Source organism: Megalobrama amblycephala, linkage group LG3, assembly GCF_018812025.1.
Source record: "Megalobrama amblycephala isolate DHTTF-2021 linkage group LG3, ASM1881202v1, whole genome shotgun sequence".
Lineage (NCBI taxonomy): Eukaryota > Metazoa > Chordata > Actinopteri > Cypriniformes > Xenocyprididae > Megalobrama > Megalobrama amblycephala.
In genome coordinates, this window is record NC_063046.1 from 52,934,505 (window position 1) to 52,957,045 (window position 22,541).

General features: G+C 39.5%; 1 protein-coding gene across 2 annotated transcripts; it reads left to right on the forward strand.

Moving 5' to 3' along the window:
- Positions 1-111: 111 nt before the first annotated feature.
- myoz2a (myozenin 2a) lies at positions 112-21,835 on the forward strand. Of its 2 annotated transcripts, XM_048186038.1 has the most exons (6): positions 112-269; positions 2,319-2,405; positions 9,710-9,876; positions 10,000-10,108; positions 15,382-15,565; positions 20,645-21,835. In XM_048186038.1, exons 2-6 carry the CDS (start codon positions 2,324-2,326, stop codon positions 20,889-20,891), a joined length of 789 nt encoding a protein of 262 aa, XP_048041995.1. In that variant the 5' UTR covers positions 112-269; positions 2,319-2,323; the 3' UTR covers positions 20,892-21,835. The 2 variants fall into 2 exon arrangements, with proteins under 2 accessions (XP_048041995.1, XP_048041996.1); XM_048186039.1 differs by lacking the exon at positions 2,319-2,405 and having other exon boundaries at positions 113-269.
- The last annotated feature ends 706 nt before the right edge of the window (positions 21,836-22,541 follow it).

The following is a 22,541-nucleotide window of genomic DNA, read 5'->3' on the forward strand; positions in this document are numbered from 1 at the left end:
AACCTGAGCAGACACCTGCTGTCTCCGTTACATTCAAAAGTGTTAACGTACGTCTGTTTGTGTGTGATCAGCGCTATATATAACCGCATGCTAGTTAAAACGGACAGACTAACAGCTGGCCCTCCCTCTGACACCCCTCACCCCTCGTAGTCCGTTCGACCAGAGCCCCTCAGTCCTGGTCAGAGAGGGAACAAGCACAGGTTGCACTGATCCAGACTGACCCCACTTTCCTCTCTTAAAGGATACTGACACAACCTGACACATCGCAGGTAAGGACCCCCTGCCTCAGGTGCTTATGCAGCAGGGATGTGTGGGTTGTGTGTACAGTGTGTTAAAAGTTCTGTCAACTTTTCTGACTGCCATCATCTATATATAATGATGCACATTAATGTCTCAAAGCAGTACGGTAAGGTGTCAGTCGTCACTAGCCCTGATAGACAGCGTATGGGCTAAACTGCATTAGCCTGTACTGATTATTCTGGTCATTTATGATATGTGCACACTGTTGGTTTGATATTTACATATTGATGTAATTTGCGTATTTAGCAAAGTGTGAGAATGAACTACAATGCCTTAGACTAAATATTGAGGATAAGGTTTATTTACAGTATACTCTAAAAAAAAACATAGTCCCTTGTGTAAAAGAAGTATATTACGGAAATCATTTATTTTAGAAGCATTTACTTAAGTTGAACTCAAGAGTGCTTTTTTGACACACTTAAGTTGGACTTAAGTACATCATTATGTAATTTCACTTCTATGGAATTACTTCTACTCTTTTTATAATATGGTTAAAGTGTACTGACAAGAATTTATGGCAAAAAAAAATACTTTAATATCATTTCTATTGAATTTTTGATGTCAAATTTAAATATATTTGCAATACATTCGAAATGAAGAAATTGCAGTTTTGTACATTTAAAATATATTAACTTTAAATGTAATATCAAATAACGCATTACAGTTAAAAATATAATCATGTGCTTTAGTATGTTAGTCAACACATCAAAATAAGTGTACTTCTTTAAAGCACAACAAAATAGTATTAAAACATAATGACATAAAATGTACTTCATCTCTTTAAGTGCACTTAAGTGGCCTTTTATGTCATAATTATATTATCTAATCTATTATATTTTTTAAATATACTTTTAAGATTTAAAGTAGCCTACACAACAAGTGCACATTCAATACATGTATGTTCAATTTCATTTTTGGACATATGTTTTGCACACGAACCATAGTACCATTCTTTAGTATTCTTTGGAAGTACCATGGAAATACCATGGTGCGTGCATAAGTTTTAGTTTTTTAGTTTTAGTCATCTTAGTACTTAAAGTCCCCCTGTAGTCTATAATTTTATCCCTTAAAACTTATCTTTGATCACCAAAATAACATATTTAAACGTTTTTTCCTGTGGAAAAATTTTTAAAAAAAAATGAATGCCTTAAAATAGCTTGAATGTAACTCTACACCCTTGCCTCATTTAATATACATGGATCTATGAATATGATAATTAGCCCCGCCTCCATTCACTAGCACGAGCTCAGAGGAGAACCACTCGGTCAACTTACTGAGGTAAATGCTCCACAATGGTATTGCTTTTTACAACACAGGACACATAGCGGTAATTAGGCTAATATGTTTAGCGTTTTGCTTGACTACATTATCAAACAGCTAATAATGTGTTGCTAATGTTACACAAACCATGTTCACATTCACGAGTCCGACAGCTGTCTCTAACAATCGGTATCCTTAAAAACGCTTTGAACAACTCAGAAAGTCAGTGGAGAAAGACATTTTCGTTTACAAATCTAATATTTATATTTTATTTCAGCTTTTATTTCAATTATGAAAATGATTTTGAATAGTTTTAGTTATCGATAACAACACTGGTGGGAATTCAGCCCTGTTAAGCTTTCCATTAGCGCTCACCGTGTTTAGTAGGATGGTAACAACAGTACAGTAATGGATGTGGACACAAACTACCGCCTTTCCCCTGGTAGACTCGCACGGTGTGACATCACACCCTTCATCTGCGACGTCCTGTCCAGTTTGGGTCTATATCAGGCATATCGATTCACAGTCCCCTGCAGAACTACACGGGGAGCGATGCCTTTGCTCGGACGTCATGTGTAATTGCTCCGGGTTATTTAAAGGGATGTGCCAGTGTCAGCCTTTCAGCAGGTGTAATGAATGTCACCCACTGGACTATGAATGTGATTATTTGTTTGTTTCTTGTGTTGTAGTTGAAAAGGTGTGAGATTGCAAGGGGCAAAATGTCGGAGATTCACATTCCCTAACTTTGTTTTCCACAGACAGCATGTCCCAGCATACTCTGATGTCAACACAGGAGAGGAAAATGCAGGCGGCTGCTATTTGTAGAGAGATCCATGCTACTGATGGTACTAGCACTGATTTATTACTAACCTTTATATATGTGTGTGTGTGTGTGTGTGTGTGTGTGTGTGTGTGTGTGTGTAAAAATATATATTAAAATGTACTTAAAAGTCTTGAATGCTTTATCAAAGCTGCATTTATTTTAATGAATTTTAAAATGTAATTTATGTGATGCAACGCTGAATTTTCAGCATCATTACTCCAGTCTTCAGTGTCATGTGATCCTTTAGAAATCATTCTGATCATGAAACATTTCTATTACTATCATCGTTGAAATAAAATGTCAGTGTCATTGTTTTGTCTCAAGATGCACACCAGTAATGTATTTTTCTTAGGCATTTTTTATAAAAGCTACTTAAAATATCCTAATTGAACTAATGCCTAGTCCTGGCTTAAGCTAAGCCCTGTCTGTAAAACCGGGCCTAAAAGTCTTTCCAAAAGGAATTCAAGTAAGCAAGGGTGAAGGGTGTTGTTAGACACGACACAAAGCAGATATACAAATATTAAAGCCAAAAAAAAATGTATTTGAAGTAAAATCACTAAAAGCTTTCCTTCCGCCGGAAAAAATAGTCCCTGACCATGAACAGCAACAGAAATTACATTATTATGCCATTAGATGGCGGCAAAAACTGTTTTTATGAGTGAATCACTCAGTAGCGAAGACTTTTATATTGAAAAGACTGAACACGGTTGTGAACACGGAACAAGACCCAACTGACAAATGCTTTGACTAGCGCTGTCAGTCATGGGAAAACTCCTTAAATGTTAAAAGGACAAGATATTGCAGCGGACATTTAAGCAGATTTTTTATTATGAACATAGGACTGACCTGAAGGAAAATGCTAAATCTGAATGCAGGTAATACACTCGCTCACTTGATCTCTTTCTCACAATACTCTTCTACATAAGTTTAGTACAGTAAGCTTCAATGAACAATATCAATTGAGAACAAACAGTTTACATTGCTAAGAGTTTTATCAGAATAAAACACAGCTATTGACCAATCCGAATCAAGGACAGGAACTAACCGTTTTATTAAGTTAATATAAACCTAGTAATATAAACATACTGTAAACCCAAACAAGCTAGGATAATTATTTAGATATTAAAACACTGTTAAGATTTGTGTATTCACATTTGTAGTGATTAGATTAACCACACCCTGGACAGATAAAAATACTAATCCATAGAGATGTATAACTACCGAGAGCAACTAATCCTTTTGTAGTTGTCTGTTTGAAATTCTATTTCGGGGAGCGGACAACTGATCGGCCGGTGGCTGACTGCAAGATGATGCTTGACAGCTGTAAGAACATACCAGCAAGATAAATTTTCATCCTTTGATATGCCTGTAAGAGCTCCCCGAGTGACCTGCATTACAGCCTTCAGTAGTAACTCGATTTGGGCCTCTGCTAAAGACAACTGACAACTGAATTGAATTGTTGATCAGTGATCAAGAACACTGCAGCATCACAGTTTAGAACAGGGGTGTCAAACTCAGTTCCTGGATGTCCACAGTCCTAAAGAGTTTAAGATGCGTTCTCACCATGTCGTAATTACTGTAATGATTCTGAACTGTAAAAAGTCCTTCTAGTGCTTGTAGAACTTGTAATTACAACATGTAGAGCTACGACTTGTAACACGTGGCTGCTGTACCACCTGACCACTGCAGATTTAGGGTGTGTTTGACTTGAAGTGGGGCTGCACAGACCGATCGGTGTATGACCGCGAGAAGTACCGCGAGAGCGATTCGAAAGCATACAGAGCTTTATTTACGGTAATTACGACATGGCGTGAATGCAGCCTTAGTTCCAACCCTGCTTCAACACACATACCTGTAGGACTTTTTTGTAGTTTACATGGAGACAATTACGGTATTGTTTTAAAAAAAAAAACTTGCACTTTGAAACCCGCTTTCCAAAAGTTTGCATTTTCAAGCCCACGAAACGTTGTTGCCGTGTAAATGTACGGCCAAAGCAGTTAAAAATCGTAACGTAGTTCGTATGTACGGGAAGAAGGAAGCGGGAACCAGTGAACATTTAACAAAACTATTAATTCCAAAATAAACAAAGAACAAAACGAAAGTAATGCCAGCAGACCCTCGCGGACGTCTGCCGGCCACACAAACATAATAAACCATAAAATAATATCCAGGCCTGGTCCTCTCTCGTCCTTCACTGTCGTCGCTCCTCCTTTTATGCTCCCGGAGCTCCTCCGTGAGAGACTCAAGGCCGGTGCGCCTCCCTGGTGGAGCTCGTTAACTCTCGCGCCACCGGCCTCGTGCCGTTCCCTCACGGCTCTCACCCGCCCTGGTCGCCACATACCCCCATCGCCCTTCGCAGGCTGGGGGGTACTCCTGCGACTGCGCTTACTCCCCCCCGGGGCCTGTCTCGGCGGCTGCAGCACCTGGGGGTAAGGACAGACGAGACGAGAGAAAGGAGACGGAAGTAAGGGGAGCGACAGAACGAGAGAGGGGAGAGAGGAAAAAGAGAAAAAAAATTCTGAGTCTGGCTCCCGGACACACTGCCGCGCGGTCCTCAGCCTGCCGAGAGGCTCTTCCTCGCGGTGCCATGCGTTGGCACTGGACGCTCGGTGGACGGCCCGATCCTCGACCGCCTCCTGGCGGCCGGCGATGGCTCCTCCGGTTGAGGGCAGCCGGCAGCGAGTTGGCCCCCTGCTCCTCCCCTTCATGGTGAACGGTAGCAGGCTCCGGCCCACGGCAGACGACGGCACTCCTCCGCTCCCTCCAAGACGGCAGCCACCCCACCTCGTCCCAGGAGCACAGCATCTGGGTCTCCATCCCACCTTTCACAAGGCTCCTCGGGCAGCCTCTCACGGTCTTCACTCCCGCACTGCCCGAACTCTGCAGCACCGTGATCCCCCTCAGCAGCGAGGTCTCTCTGACAGCATGTCCCTCCTTCCTCCCGGGTTTCGGCACCAATGTAACACTGTTCGTAAGTATGGGAAGAAGGAGGCGGGAACCGGTGAACATTCAACGTAACTTTAATTCAAAATAAACAAAACGAAAGTAACATAATAAACAAACACAACAAACATAATAAAACATAATAAAACATAAAATAAAGTCCAGGCCTGGTCCTCTCTCGTCCTTCACTGTCGTCGCTCCTCCTTTTATGCTTCCGGAGCTCCTCCGTGAGAGACTCAAGGCCGGTGCGCTTCCCAGGTGAAGCTCATTAACTCTTGCGCTACCGGCCTCACGCCGCTCCCTCACGGCTCTCGCCCGCCCTGGTCGCCACAAAAATGTATCCATTTTTATTTGAAAATGGTGTCGTGTAAACGACCACTGAATTTGACATCCCTGGTTTAGATATGGCTGCCCAACTGAATAGAGTGAATTCAGGTTGATTGGGACACTTTTTCCAAGACAACTCAATAGCAAAAGTGTCCCAATCACCTTGGATTCATTCTATTTAAAGGGTTAGTTCACCCAAAAATGAAAATTACCCCATGATTTACTCACCCTCAAGCCATCCTAGGTGTATATGACATTCTTCTTTCAGACTAATACAATCAGAGTTATATAAAAAAAAAAAAATCCTGGCTCTTCCCAGCTTTATAATGGCAGTAAATAAAGGATAATATTTTGAAGCCCTAAAAAGTGCAACCATCCAGAACAAAAGTAATCCGCATGGGTCCAGGGGGTAAATAAAGGCCTTCTGAAGTGAAGTGATACAATTGTGTAAGAAAAATATGGAAAAAACTAAAATAACTGACAGATGGCCGTATGCATCGATTTTCTTCAAAAGAGTGAACTCTGACTCGACGCTAGTCTGGGTAAACCCAGCCTGATCTGCCGGCGATTTGATTTCGCCCGGCAACTCAGTCTGGAAACCCGTACATTCAATTCTGCTGCATCTCTTACATTTTTGCGGGAACCAATCACAGACTGGCTTATCCACCTTGCTCGCTATTGGCGGGTATAACACGATGACGATAGAGAAGCGACGGCAAGCAGTTTTCAAACTCAATCTGATCTACCCGTCACTCCAATATAACAATGCACAATCACAGTGACGCCGATTGTGTTAAGCATTTACCTTATCTGAGAGAAATGTAGCAGAGCGCTGATCCGACAGTCTCTTCATAGGAAGATTACAAACAGCGATTGATGACACACGACGATTCTCTGCTGTTATTTTGGTGGTTTGCTTCACGGTGTGAGTACAGGACTCTTTTACTTCAATGCCCCTTGTTGGTAGACAATATTTGTATTATTTGCTCTATATGTTTCGTCTCCCTGCTTCTTGAATCTCGCGCCGCCTGAGCTGACTGGAATTCTTTTTGGTTGTCATGACAATGACGTAGTTTAGGGCGGCTATACACAAATCCGCCGCGAACTCTATGGGCGCCGCCATCTTGCCTGCCGCCATTACTGCGTGCCTGCGAAGTGTGACGGTGTGACACTTGCCGGTGCCCTCTAATGACATTTCAATTAAAGTTCATCCTGCTCAGAAATGAAAGAAATGAAATGTCTGGTGAAAGAAAATGTCTGGTGAAAGGGAACATGGGTAGATGATGTCAGGCAGTGGCCAAAACTTACCGATAAAGGTAATTTATTGACAACATAATGTAATAATGTAAAAATGTAATGTAATGTAATTAAGAAGTGTATTAATTGATGACAACAATAAAACCGAACGCTGTCATTACTAGCTGTGTTGCTAATATGTTCACAAGCTTAAGTTTCAAATAATTATTAGGCCATCCTTAAAAATATTCTTGTTTGCCATAACCCGACCGACCCTGTCAATTTAGGACCGACCCAATTAATTATTTTTTCCCCTTTTAGTCCGACCGACTTGCCGATTGTAATTGCGTTAAGACCCACGGATTTTTTTTTTACTCTTCAAACAGCTAATACAAATGCAATAAAATGTGAGACACACGCAATTGACGCTTTTCACACGCTCTCACGCCACACATCCATTTTCTCACGCACAGAAAAATCGCGAAGTAAAGAGGACACAGAGACCGACAGACTAGACAGAGCAGGTTACTTATGATAGAAAAAAATCTCAGCTCTCAGATTCTGTCAATTTTATTACGAAATTCAAACAATAAATACCATTTTGGTGCTTGTAAATGTGACATGCTAGAAATACAGATTAAAAATATTACAACATCAAACGACGTATAATGTTATGTTCTTGTAAACATGTTTTTCAAAATGGATTTATGTATTCACACTTACCTTCGTCTGAGGTAAATCTCTCAGAAATGACCGAACGCTGTCAGCTAGCAGCCCCTCACACAGAACCTGTTTTGGCTGATATGTGTACTGTATTACATCTTTATTATATTTTACTTATATCATTAAATAAAGTTGTTATTATAATAAAAATGCATTATATTTAAATTGTTATTTTTAAATAATACTGCCAGCTGATAGGGCTCTCTGTATGTTTACAGCATTAAGTTAGGTGAGTTGTTTTTTTCTTGAGAAAAATTAATGCCTACCTTGTGTAGCCTAGCTAATATTTATCCAAATGAGTCAATATGAAATCAAATCACAATAATAATTAAATAATAATAATTGAATAAAAATAATAAAAAAGTGTAGCTTACCAGAAATTGTAGCCTACCATGTAAACATTGTAACATGTCACTAAACCTAATAAAATTCAGCTTAGTTACTAAAATGTTTTGACAATCACAATACACTTAATGTGATGCAATAAAGAATTTTTTTTTTTTTTTTTTTTTTTTTACATTTTTTACGACCTACCGACCATTTTTATTTTTTTGGCTGTTACGGCAAACCAAAATATTTTTAAGGATGGCCTTAGCCACGACCAGTTGTAGCAATAAAATACATGTTCTTATAGGTATTCAAGATAATTTTATTAATCATCTGGCATGCGATGAGCCATCTCGGTTATGTGTTTCATCCACTTTTGACGCACATCTTGGTCCTCCGCTCGACCAGGAACTCTGTGCAATCCGTATGGCCGTAAACATGGGCAGTCAATGTGCAACAAAGCTTCGTGGATTACACAAACGGTTTTATTCCAGGCCTGTAGTTTTGTGCTGTTGTTAAAACAACCAACCACACAACACGCTCTGCCCGGCATCACTGGACAGCATAGGTACTAAAAAAACTATATAGCTAACATCTGCTACAGCCTATGGGACCAACAAGCTACTTCTGCTACTTCCTTAGCAGCAAGGCACGCAGTAATGGCGGCGCTGCTTTACTTCCGTGTTTCGCCGGATTTGTCTATATTCCGCGTTCATTTACACTGAACCAGAACAGTATCAGAGTCGCCTTTTAACCTCTCGACGATGCTGAATGACTTATTTAGTTTAGCAAACAAATCGCTCGACTGGGTGTAAATACCGATCACTTTCATGTTTTTGGCACAACCTGCAAAAATCGCGCGATGCCATTGCTGCTTCTGCAAACCGCGGATCAACGCTACAAACTAAACCTGCGTCTCCATCAGCTCCCTAGGTCGTGAATCAGTATATCATGAAAGTGAATGTGGCTGATTCCCTGATCAGTGCCCTGACTACTGAACTAGGGAGCTGATTGAGACACACTGGAGTTTTCGCATCGCTCTGCAAAGTACGTCACCCGGATCGTTGATCTGATTGGTTGAAGGACTATCCAATTGCGTGACTAATGCTCGTTGATCACGCCTCTTGTGCAGCAGGAAATCCATACAGACTCTCCAGACCAATGTTCAATTTTAAATTGAGCTTGGTCTGGTGATAGCCAGACTAACTCGACGCATGACGTAATGACAAACGCGGAAGCGCAGAGGAGAGGGCAAAACAAAACACCGGTCACGAATTAGAAGTCTAAAACGAGAAATAGCGAGAAATGTCAGAGGATTTCGATATAAGAGAAGAGGAACTTGAGTTTGTTGCACAGCCCTATTTGTTTAAACAGCAAGAGGCGTCTAAGCTTAAAATACTCTTTTACTTTTTTTAAACTCGTTTTAAATATGGATATTTTTCTTACAAAACCCATCACTTCAGAAGGCCTTTATTAAACCCCTGGAGCCATGTGGTTATCTTTTATGATGGATGGTTGCACTTTTTTGGGCTTCAAAATCTCATCTTCTATTTACTGTCATTATAAAGCTTGGATGAGCCAGGACTTTTTTTTAATATAACTCCGATTGCATTCATCTGAAAAAAGATAGTCATATACACCAATGATGGCTTGAGGGTGAGTAAATCATGGGGTGATTTTCATTTTTGAGTGAAATATCGCTTTAATTTTCAAAATGATATTGTGTTGACTTATAATGTAAACTTACTTAATTTTTACTCTTTTCCACAGAAGAAGAGATGGATCTAGGGAGGAAAGTTAGCGCACCAAAGGAGATCATGTTGGAGGAACTTTCCTTATCATCAAACAGGGGCTCTCGTCTCTTTAAGATGCGTCAGAAGCGCTCAGAGAAATACACCTTTGAAAGTATTCAGAATGAAGCCAACACACAGCACAGTGTAAGTGCCATTTGTTACAGAGTCTGTGGTCCATAAGCACAGAAGGTCTGTGTGTGGTTATATACAATCCAAATAAACACCAATTCTCTTTGCAGTGACCATTCCATTTTTTTCTTTTCTCAGATTGATGCCATTTCTCTGGGCCTAAGTGCTGAAAACATTTTAAGTCATGAAAATTGTCCTGGAGTTGACCAGGCACACAATACACTCAACCCTGAGACTATTGCACCAGGTTAGTCCACAGCAGTTTCTTTTTTAAGGGGTCCAAGCACCAAAGGTGCTGGAATCTTATTGTATTTATTGCCGATTATTAATTTTCTGTCCCAAAGCAGACATCTTCAATCCTGCTCCTGGAGACCCAGCATGCATCTCAATCAGCTCCCTAGTTCAGTAGCCAGGGCACTGATCAGGGAGTCGGCCACATTCATTTACACGATATACTGATATTTACAGATATATATACGTATAAGAAGCTAGGAAGCTGATTGAGAGGCAGGGCCACTGTCCTGCAAAGTTTATATCCTTGCTTCAGCACACCTGAATTTTACACCAATGTGATTTTCAAGTGAACCTGAAGATCTTGATTAGCTGGTTCAGGTGTGTTTGATTAGGGTTGGAGCCAAACTCTTCAAGACCATTGGTCACCATGAGCAGGGTTGAAGAACCAAAGTGTCTGGGCATCAGACGTCATAAGTCAGGGTTCCTCAAATCTGGTTCTGGAGGGCCACTGCCCTGCATATTTTAGTTCCAACCCTAATCAAACACACCTGAACAAGCTAGTCAAGGTCTTCAGAGTAACTAGAAAATTGTGACTTTGAGCCCCTCCAGGGCTGGATTTGAGGAACCCTGCCATAAGTTGTAGAGACTTCAAACTTTTTTGGGATGATTCCAAATCCTTACTTCTCAGGCACCCCCACACACATGCGTTGGTCATCCCATAACCCTGATGAAAGGTATCAAAAGAATTTTTCTGATATAATTCAATTAAATGGTCTGGCGTCGCCCATTTTGACTATGACCTGCAAATGCTCAATGCAGTGAACAAAACTTGATACTACAGAACCCTTTGAAGCAGGGATGTCCAAACTTGGTGCATGGAGGGTCAATGTCCTGCAGAGTTTAGCTCCAACTTGCCTCAACACATGTCTGGTAGTTTCTAGTATGCTCAGTGAGACCTTGATTAGCTGGTTCAGGTGTGTTTAACTGGGGTTGGAGCTGAACTCTGCAGGACACTACAGGAGCAGGATTGAACACCCCAGCTGTAAAGGGACATAGTGATGGAAAAAAATTATGAGATGGGAGTAAAAAATATGTCAGTGCTTTTTGCAATCTCTCGCAAAGGTTCTGTGAGTGAACACACAGTTTCTCAGGGAACGCAAAACTTTTGTGAAAGAAGGCAAAAGCATTGACATGTATATTTTTCCACCCATCTCATATTTTTTCATCAACTTTTTGGGGCTCCATATGATACACATAGACAACAGGATATTCTGAAGATGCACACCAAATTATGTCAAAATCTGCAAATAGGTACAGGGAAAAAGCGGTCTTTGATATAATCCACAACGGAAAACTCAGGAGATAGCAGTAATAATTACTCAAACACACTTACAATCACATCAACAATAACGAACAACTGATCATACAGAACTGAGGGTATAACATATACACGTATACATAATAGAGGGTATGCACGTGACGTCACCGTCGACCGTTATGACTGCGGTTACGCCCACAAAAGACTGAGTGGCAGCATTGGTTTTCAGAGTGAATGCCACGAAAAACACACAAAACACTTCCAAAACGGGAAAGAGCTTTGCGATTGACTCTACAAATAGATTTGACACAAAATCTGAGGTATATTTTTTACAGACTGCTGAAAGCTACAGAAAAAAGAAACAAATAGGTCGCTACAATTCACAGAAACAGCTGGACTCCAGGCAAAGAAACATGTTTTGCAGTTATCATTTTGTGTCAAAATGTTGGATTTTGGGGTAAAATCATACCCTATATATTGTATTGTTATATATTGTATTGACAACTGAACAATTACATATTTACAATCTTATATTCTGCATAATTGGGAGTTTTTAAATAAACACTGACAAAAACTAAACAAGTTTTAGGGCTGGACGATATGATGATATATATAAAACATTGATATGAAGTGATCACTCCAATTTAGACCTACCTTGTAGTTATATAAAATATTCACAGGCAGATTTGCTTTATGTATTTCCCCGGCATCGAAATCAGGCACATATAAATGTCAGGAACCACGATGGCCGCATGCCAATATCCATGGATTAGGTTTCTTTGACATGTTATAAGGAACACTTTCGAGCCCAACCTTTAGTGTAATCGTTAGTTTTACTCGCGTTTTCGCAGTTTCCCCTATTAAATCCAGTCATGCAGCAAGTTCTTTTGCCACTCAGTCCAGCTGAGGGAGCGCGTTCCAGCGGGAAAGTGATGTCTATGCATACCCTCTATATGTAACATAATCAAGAATAAACCAAAACAGGTGTAGACTATAATTAATAACCAACGAAACTAATTAGGAACTCAGGCTGGTAAAACAGGAACAGAACACAGAGAAACCAAAACCAACAGACTACAAGTGACATTACACCCTCTCCTCCCAAGCCGTAACAAATGGTCCAACTGAGGAGGGAGAGAGGGGACTCAAGGACGCGGAACATGAGACAATGAATCTCTAAACATCACAATGAATCTAAACTTTGAAATAATAATGCACTGTTTCTTTTCTGTATTTTTATTATACATTTTATAGCATTTACTGTTACATGCAGCACACTACAACTTTTACATCTTGAGCATGTAATTCCTGTGTGAAAAGTGGCCATAGTGCCCTAACAGGAAGCTTGTTAAGTGTTTCCTGTGTCTTTTAAGTGGTGGCACAGAGCAGCAGCTGTCCACGATAACATCTTAAACACATCCTATCCTTATAACTCCCATGGTCTGATCCATCCTCGGGGCTTAGCTACCCTTCCTAGATTGGTGGATGAACACACATTTCCCGTACGTCCTGCTATTTTAGTGTCTTTGAGGCTTCATTTGGATGGGGAGGTGGGTGAGGATAATACGAAGACCATCAGTTGAAGTTTTGATAATAAATAAACAAGATTAATATCAGACAATCTCACTATGTGTGAGAGAGAGCACGCTATGCAGGTTTATTTATTTATCATTTTATATTTTGGTAATATATACTGCATCTGAATACACACAGTCGTGGCCAAAAGTGATATTTGTTTTTAATGACCTTACATGTTTGATTAAACCATCAAAATAGGATGAACATATATATATATATATATATAGAGAGAGAGAGAGAGAGAGAGAGAGATTATTTTTAATAATATTTGAATAAAGGGTGAAGATGTCAATTTTCCTCAGCTGGACATCACTTTTGGTCACTAATGTTTATATATTATTAGTAGATATAATTTAATGTTAAACCAAAACTATATTCGGGCAGTTACCTGAAAATGCACTACAAAGAAAGGAATGAAATCTCAAATATGGTTCACAACCATCATCTTTCAACATTTTTGAGTGAATTACTTTTTCTGTGCCACTAGTCAGCAAGCATAAATTGCCTCCTAATGAGAAATGTTTCATAGCTCATCAGCGTCTTGATGTGTCAGTGCACTGCCCCATGAAAATAGTGTCTAAAAACGAATCCCCCCTGCCGTTATTATCATTTCTCTAAGGCCCGTTGAACTGCCCAGACCCTCAGCACTGAAATATGCATTTTTTTGCTGCTTCCTTCAGGCCAATAAACTCAGGAAGGAGATTGTCCACAAGTATGAGGTTGATATGTGACAGAACACCCACATTACATAACTGTTGTTTTGGGCTTGCTGGCCCTGCCAGTGAACAGCAATTTGAGGTATACTCCTTTTGAAGGGTCCCCCTGCGTCCCTCCACAGCATGTATTAGAAGCCTTTTACTGTAGATTAAATGATAACCAGACAGTAATATATCACTAGAAGCTGACAATACACTAGCAGTAGCTAACAGAGTGTGCTAGCAGTCCACACAGCATAACAATAACCTAAAGGTACTGTAGCATAACAGTAAGGTAAAGAGCTAAACTCTCAGAAAATGTAACAATATTCTCTTTTTCACTTCCCTTGTGCAAAATAAGTGGACATAATTGTATTGAATGTGCACTTGTAGTGTGCTTCAAATCTTAAAACTTGTACCTGCAGATAACATAATATTAATAAAATAAAAGAGTATTAGGGGAAATAAAAGTAGACACAATTGAGACATGAGAAATATCCTAGGAGAAATAAGACATAACTGAGACATGAGAAAGTTCTGAGAGAAGGAGTCCAAAATGAGAATAGGCTGTGAGAAACACTGGAGATTGTCTTGCTGGAATCTCTTTCAATATAAATGTTTTATTGCTCAGAGTGTAACATATATTCTTTTATGTTCTGTTTTGGTTTTGTTTTCACTGTGTTTCCTATGTTTCGCCTTAGTTCCCTGTTATCATTAGTTTCCCTGGTTGTTAATTAGTTCCTGCACCTGTTCTGTTTTACGTTGATTACTCTACCTTAAACGACCATGTAGGAAGACACAGGCTCAAACTGATGCACATCTTGATGGAAATAACATCACAACATTTTCATCAAGAGGTGTGTAACACAGTTCGTATGTACGGGAAGAAGGAGGTGGGAACCGGCGAACATTCAACAAAACTTTAATTCCAAAATAAACACAGTACAAAACGAAAGTAATGCCGGCAGACCCTCGCGGATGTCTGCCGGCCACACAAACATAATAAAACATAAAATAAAAGTCCAGGCCTGGTCCTCTCTCGTCCTTCACTGTCGTCGCTCCTCCTTTTATGCCTCCGGAGCTCCTCCCTGAGAGACTCAAGGCCGGCGCACCTCGCAGGTGATGCTCATTATCACTTGCGTCACCGGCCTCGCGCCGTTCCCTCACGGCTCTCGCCCGCCCTGCTCGCCACAAGGTGCATCAATTTTTGGTTCAAGCTCTTGTATTGACAATGCAAGAGGTGAGTAAAGTCTCCTCCAGCACATCCCAAAGACTTTCAATGAATTTAAAGTCTGGACTCAGAGGTGATTCATGTGTGAAAATGATTTTTCATTCTCCTTCCCAACCGTTCTTTCACAATTTGAGCCTGATGAATATTGGCTTTGTCATCCTGGAATATGACCATGATACATCTTAATACATGGTTGTTAATGAAATGAAAAGCTACACACTCCATCAATTAGGGTAAAAAGAACTGTTGCCAAACATATAACATGCTAGAAACATATAATCACTGCAATAATGATCCTATCATTGACTCTTCAGCATTTGCCTATTTAAATCCAAATATAATGCATTATATATAAAGGTTTTTCTTAATCATCATTTTTTGTCATTCAGCATGTCTTGTAAATGTTTTTTGGTTCATGGACCGCTTTATGGTCAAATAAAGCTTTTTTTCCATGCTTTCAATAGGCTATGGTGGTCCCTTGAAGGATGTTCCAGCAGAGAAGTTCAACTGTACATCAATGCCCAGATCCTACCAGTCCCCCTGGGAGCAGGCCCTCATTAGTGACCCCTCTCTGGCCGAAACGCTGGTCACCCGCATGCCTGAACCTGAAACCAGACATGAGATACCTCAGTACAAGAGCTTTAACAGGTTTGTGCTATACTCAAAACTTGAGAAAAAGATATGTCAATAACCATGCATGCAATATTTAGTTTTTTAATTAAAAGATTTCAAAATTAATTTTCTTAATTAAAATACTTTGACTAATTGTTTCATTTTTTGCACATATTATTAAAAAAAAAAACCTGCTACAGACCAGTGCTATATTAGTATTATTTATATACTTTTATAGTATTTATTATTATTATAAATTCGATTTTATTTTTATATTTTCATTTTATTTTCAGTTTTAGTCATTTAAACGTTATTAATTTTTTAAAATAATTCAATTTATTCTATTATTAATTTATTTATATTTCATTTTTAGTTATTTTAGTACTTTACATTAACTTAAGCTTATTTTATTTCAGTTAGTTGCCAAGGAATTATTTATAATTTTCATTATTAAGGTTTTTCATCCAGTATTTGTACCTTAAATTATTTCAGCTTTATTTTAGGGGCCGTGTTCAGCTATAACAGAAAACATGTTATGTGTTTTGGTCATTCATTTACACATCGACAACTTCATTTTGGGGACCTGAAAATGCAAACTTTTGAAAACGGGTTTCAAAGTGCAAGTTTTTGAAAGTGATACGGTTATCGTCTGTGTGTAAATGCTGATGTGTGAAAATGGTGACGTCATGTGTATTACTGTAAGTGTTTAGTTTATAGGTGCACAGTGTTTCTTTACAAAGTGACATTGCCAACTACTGACCTGGCATGAATAATACAGCGTTTTTTAGTCATTTTCGTAGATCATTTTGACAATGTTGTCGTCTATACGTGAAAAACTCAATGGAATTTTTTTTCCATTTTTAATACATTGTTGTCATGTAAATGTACCCTTAGTTAACAATAACATTACTACAGATCATGCCCAGTTTATTGCACTGGCACATTCTGTGGTACTTTTCACAATCCAATCAGTTCCCAGTGGATAAAATAATAATGGGCCCTTTTTCTCTTATATATATATATCCTCTCGCATATGTAAATAATTATGTCAAATTACAAAAATAAAATAGTTTACAAATGCTGTGTTATGTTGACTTTTAAGTATATATATTGGAAACCTGCCTGAACTGTACATAGGAACATGTTTAATGAGCAGAAAGATGCCATCCAGCAGTATTATACCCCTTTTCCACCAAGGCAGTTTGAGTGCTGGTTCGGAGCCAGAGCCTAGTTTCAAATCAGTTCTTTTGTCTTTCGACACACAAAGCACCAGCTCCGAACCAGAAAAAGTGGTTCGTAACGTAAGTAGCACCAAAACATTGCTGGGCTAGAAGTAAGAACCGCTTGTGTCAGAGGCTGGGGGCGGGGTTACCATGACCAACAAAAAACTTGTGACTGCCATTTTTGAAATAGCAGCTAATTGAGCTAATAGTAGCTCGATCGTAATCTCCGTCTATATACAAATTACGGCGAGCCGTGTTTGGATGCCGATGTAGGTTCGCAAAGCCATGAGCATCAACAGCAGTGAAACATCCGCGATTGTTTTTTTAGTTTTTTTTTTTTTTTTTATTGCAAATGAAACATCCGCGATTGTTGATAGAAGGCTTGTTCGAGATGCACCGGAGCAGCGCGGACCGATTCGGCGGGTACCGCGGATCCGCGGGAGTGTTTGTAGAGCATACGACTCCTTGTACTTTTGGATCGTTCTGGCGGAGCTTTGAAGTCATGCACCGATCGCTTTGCGAGAAGACGATGCATCTCAAACGAGCCTGGTGTATTTGTGTTTGGCGCTGCGGCGATAGCTTTACTGTGAAAAATGAGACGTATACAGTGACGCAAGACCTGGCTCTGTGCTGGCTCTCTAGCCTGTGGAAAGGCAAATTGGTTCTAATACCCCCTTTCCACCAGCATGAACCGGGTGCTAGTTCAGAGCTAGTGCTAGTGCCAGTTCGGAGTTGGTTCAACTGACGAGCCTTCTAAGAACCAGTTTGCCTTTCCACAGGCTAGAGAGCCAGCACAGAGCCAGGTCTTACGTCACTGTATACGTTATACGTCTCATATTTCACACAAACACACCAGGCTTGTTTGAGATGCATCATTTCTCGCATAGCGATCGACGCATGACATCAAAGCTCCGCGAGAATGATCCAAAAGCACAAGGAGTCGTATGCTCTACAAACGCTCCCGCGGCACCCGCCGAATCGGTCCGCGCTGCTCAGATGCATCTCGAACAAGCCTTCTATCAACAATCGCGGATGTTTCACTGTTGTTGATGCTCATAGCTTTGCAAACCTACATCGGCATCCAAACACGGCTCGCCGTAATTTGTATATAGACGGAGATTACGATCGAGCTACTATTAGCTCGATTAGCTGCTATTTTAAAAATGGCGGTCACAAGTTTCTTGTTGGTCACAGTAACCCCGCCCCCAGCCCCTGACGCAAGCAGTTCTTACTTCTAGCCCAGCAATGTTTTGGTGCTACTTAAGCCGCGTTTCCACCGAAATTACCCGGAACAATTGTACCAGGATCTTTTCTCCCAGGAACTTTTTGTCCCCCCCAGACCTGTTGCCTTCTGCGTTTCCACGCGGTCTAAAGTACCGTGAAGATTAGGCTAATTTGTCCGGTGACGTAGTACTGCGCGACTGTTTCTTCCTGTCAGTGACTTTACTGCTGCGTAGAGTCGACCAATCAAATGCGGCGTGAATCCGACCTATCAGCATGTTCAGCGCGTAGTCCCACCCTCTAAAGTTCCTGAACTTTGAAAAAGTACCACCTCGCCATCAGGGACTTTTCTGGGGGGGGAAATTTTCCCCGGAACTTTATTTAGTTCCTGGTTCCTGCGGTGGAAACACACCGAGTACCAGCCCAAAGTCCCTAGTTCCTGGGTAAAGTTCCTGCGGTGGAAAAGGGGCTTTACGAACCACTTTTCCTGGTTCGGAGCTGGTGCTTTGTGTGTCAAAAGACAAGGAACTGATTTGAAACTAGGCTCTGGCTCCGAACCAGCACTCAAACTGCCTTGGTGGAAAAGGGGCAGTGGTGTAGTCTAGTTTTTTGTAGTGAGTATACTATGATTTTTCCCTCCCAGCCTCATACTCACCCGTCCCAGAGCGACACCCCATAAGCACTGCCACACTCACTAATGAATATAGTATGCATCTGATCTAGGCTATATGTAATTTAGAGCATTCTGAAAGACTTAAATCTGGGGACACAAGACTTTAACATCCAATGACATTTACAGCTGAAGAGAATGGATGATTTTCTACTGTTTAGTGTCAATCACCATCTAACTCAGCCAGTTGACATAGCCTTAGATGTTATATGAATATGATCCCTGCATCGTAGGTTTTATCAGCTGGCAAGTTTAAATGCACATTTAAGAGTGCAAGTTGCAACTATTATTACAAAATGCTGGGTTAAAAACAACCCAAGTTGGGTTGAAAATGGACAAACCCAGCAACTGGGTTGTTTTAACCCAACTATTGTGTAAAAATTGCTGTATTGCTTGCTTAAAATGAACCCCAAATAGGTTGGAAATTTACATTTATGAATATTAAATATAATAATTGAACAATAAACACTTAAATAGTTTATTAATAAATGATCACATTTTGATTATTGTTGCCTCTATAATTGTGTCTGATTTTTAATTTCCAATCTATTTTGGGTTCATTTCAAGCCAGCCATATAGTAATTTTTAAACAATAGTTGAGTTAAATAAAACTACCCAGCAAGTTGGGCAAACATTTAACCCAACTGCTGGGTTAAAACAACCCAATCCATTTTCAACCCAACTTTGGTTGTTTTTAACCCAGCATTCTTTCCATTATTGTAACAATAATGGAAAGATGAGGCTTATCAGTATGTCACAATATAACCCCGTTTGGACTTTATTTTCTGTTTTTCTGTAGTTTTTCTGTGATTTCCTGCCAATCTGTCATCATATGTATGCATTTAAATTCACTAGCTTGAAATTCGATTCAATATCAGTTATTTTGGATATAGCTACATAACAAATTTGCTCAAGAAAAAAAAAAGCTCAACTAATCCTGTAAATGGGAATCATTTGGTATTACATTAATATTGAAGGTTAAAATGAAGTGATTTGTATACAAATTTAAACTACACTTGAGGAAATTTTTTGTAAAAATAAAGTAGGCCTACTAATTTCAAAATGATCCAATTCGTTTTTTGAAATATAAATGGTGGCTGTCAACTTGATGAATTTTATTTAAACATTCATTAGGCTATTGAAGAACATTAAAAATTATAATTAGGCCTAATAATGTGCATATATTTAGCTAAATGCTCCTCTCTAGAGTTCACTTTTCTAGCTGACTAACGAGTTTATGGTCACTGAATGTTTTTTCTGAGGTAAATGTGACGTTACGTGACATTGTTTACAAGCTGTTATAATGTCTTTCCGCGGTTAAAACACTGATTACGCGAATACACGAGACATGATACGGATTTAGTTAAGTTGTTCTGTATATTTTAACATACCTTCGGAAGTTCATTCATGTTCATTTCGTGCTGTAACTGGTATTAAAGCAGAGAAGAGGATCAGTTCACGGGCGCTTCATGCTGCCGCTTCTCTTGAACTGAAGAGGCGCTACAGCGGTCACGACACATTGAAGAGCGCCAAAACGGTATTTATGTTTTTTTATTTCGTAGTAAAATGGCCAGAATTTGAAATATGAGACTATGTTTCATGTCAAAACCAACAAACCACAAATCTTATTGTGATTTATTGGATCGTTACGTATCCTCGCGCTTTTTAAGTGGGTATACGGAAACCCTTGACCTTTCCTAGTGGGTATACGGCGTATACCTGCGTATCACGTAGACTACACCACTGAAAAGGGGTATTAGAAGGCTCGTCAGTTGAACTAACTCCGAACTGGCACTAGCACTAGCTCTGAACTAACACCTGGTTTGTGCTGGTGGAAAGGGGTAGTTAGAGTCAGTCAGCAAGATAATCTTACGAAGTAGGTAAAATGATCTAAAATGTTGCAGGGTTTGTACAGCATATGCTAAACGTTTTGCTGTAAGATTGTTTCTGTTGTGTTGTCTAACATAAAGCTCTCATTAACTGTCACTTCTCTAATTGAAGGGTGGCTATTCCATTTGGTGGCTTCGGCAAGGCACCCAAAGTCCCTGTTAAACCTCTTGATGTGGAACCCGGCCACGTCATTCCAAGTCCCATGGCCGCAGCACCTGCCGTGGTCAAACGACCCACCTTCAACAGAACAGCCTCAGGCTGGGTTGCTGACAGTGCTCCTCTGATACTTCCCAGCATCCCCCTTGAGCCCATATCATCCATGTCTTCCACATTTATCCCAGAGTCAGATGACCTCTAAGCATTTTTCTTGTTTTTGTAAGCTTAATTTTCACTGGAATACACATTACCAGTAAAAAGATTGGAAAAAATTATTAATATTTATAAATGTTTTTTTGAAAGAAGTCTCTTATGCCCACCAAGGCTGCATTAATTTGATCGAAAATACAGTAATAACAGTAATGTTGTGAAATTTTATTACAATTTAAAATAACTGTTTTCTATTTTAATATATTGTATATCCAGTATTCAGTGTCACATGATCCTTCAGAAATCATTCTAATATGCTCATTTGCTCAAGAAACATTTCTTATTATTATCAATGTCGAAAATGGCCTTTTAATATTTTTGTGGAAACCATGATATAATACTATACCATTCCAACGTTTGGGGTAAGTAAGACTAAAAAAAAAAATAGTATTATTATTATTACTTATATTCAGCCAGGATGCATTAAACTGATCAAAAGTGACAGTAAAGACATTTATAATGTTACAAGACATTTCTATTTCAAAGAATCCTGACTGTATCACAGTAAAAAATGAACTGTTTTCAACATTGATAATAATAAGAACCATAATTAATAATTGAGTACCAATGAAAAATTGAGCAGCATATCAGCATATTAGAATGATTTCTGAAGGATCATGTGACACTGAAGACTGGAGTAATGATGCTGAAAATTCAGCTCTACATCACTGGAATAAATTACATTTTAAAAATTACATTTTTAATATATTTAAATAGAAAATTTAGCATACTGAGAATGTAAGACACTGAAGTTATATGGCATGCCGTGACTGATTTCTGATGGATTATTGGAAATGTCTCCTAATGTTGATCTATACTATTTCACTACTAGAAGGGCTTGCCAATCTGCCCATGTAGACCTGTAAATATGTATTTATAAAGGGCTGTGACATCAACATTTATTTAAATGATCGAATAAACAAAACATTCAATGAACTCGTGTTCCATTTGCACAATTTTCAAAAGTAGCTTTTTGGCATTAACACAACATATTTTCATTATGCACTATAGTAGTAAATTAGAATCCAGTAGTGCATGCCTACTGTATGACTTGTGTCAGTCATTTTCACTATCAAGGTTAGAGTCTCCAGGGCCGACAAATTGAATCTGTTTTCCTGACGCAGCTGAGATGAGCGATGAGTCCCTTGCCATCTGTAAGGCTGCTGTCTCTTGCATTCGATCAGACAGCCGCTGATGGGCACAGCACACGTCCATCACAGCTCAACTTCAGCCCATTTACTCTCAGCTGGGTCTGTGCTTAACATAAAATAGATGCAATGGCATAAAAATGAAAACGAGCTGAACAAGAAGCAGCTTTGCCATTTTTCATCCTGCAACGCTCTCTGGGATACTTGATTCTGATTGGTTAATCACGACCTTCTGCCATCACATTTTTGAATAATTGACCTTAGGAACCGATTTCCTATACGCGGTGCTAGTAATAGTTTAATAATTTAAACTCAACATTTCCTATTTATTAATTCATTCATTTAAGTAGCTGTGACCGCATACAGTCAGCTTGTCATTATGACAAAACAAATCCTTTCTGAGTTTGCTGTGCATTAGATCCTAATGCAAAGCAAACTCGGAAAGGGTTATTACATTATGCATGAACAGATTATCTACTTTTCTGTTTCAAAAC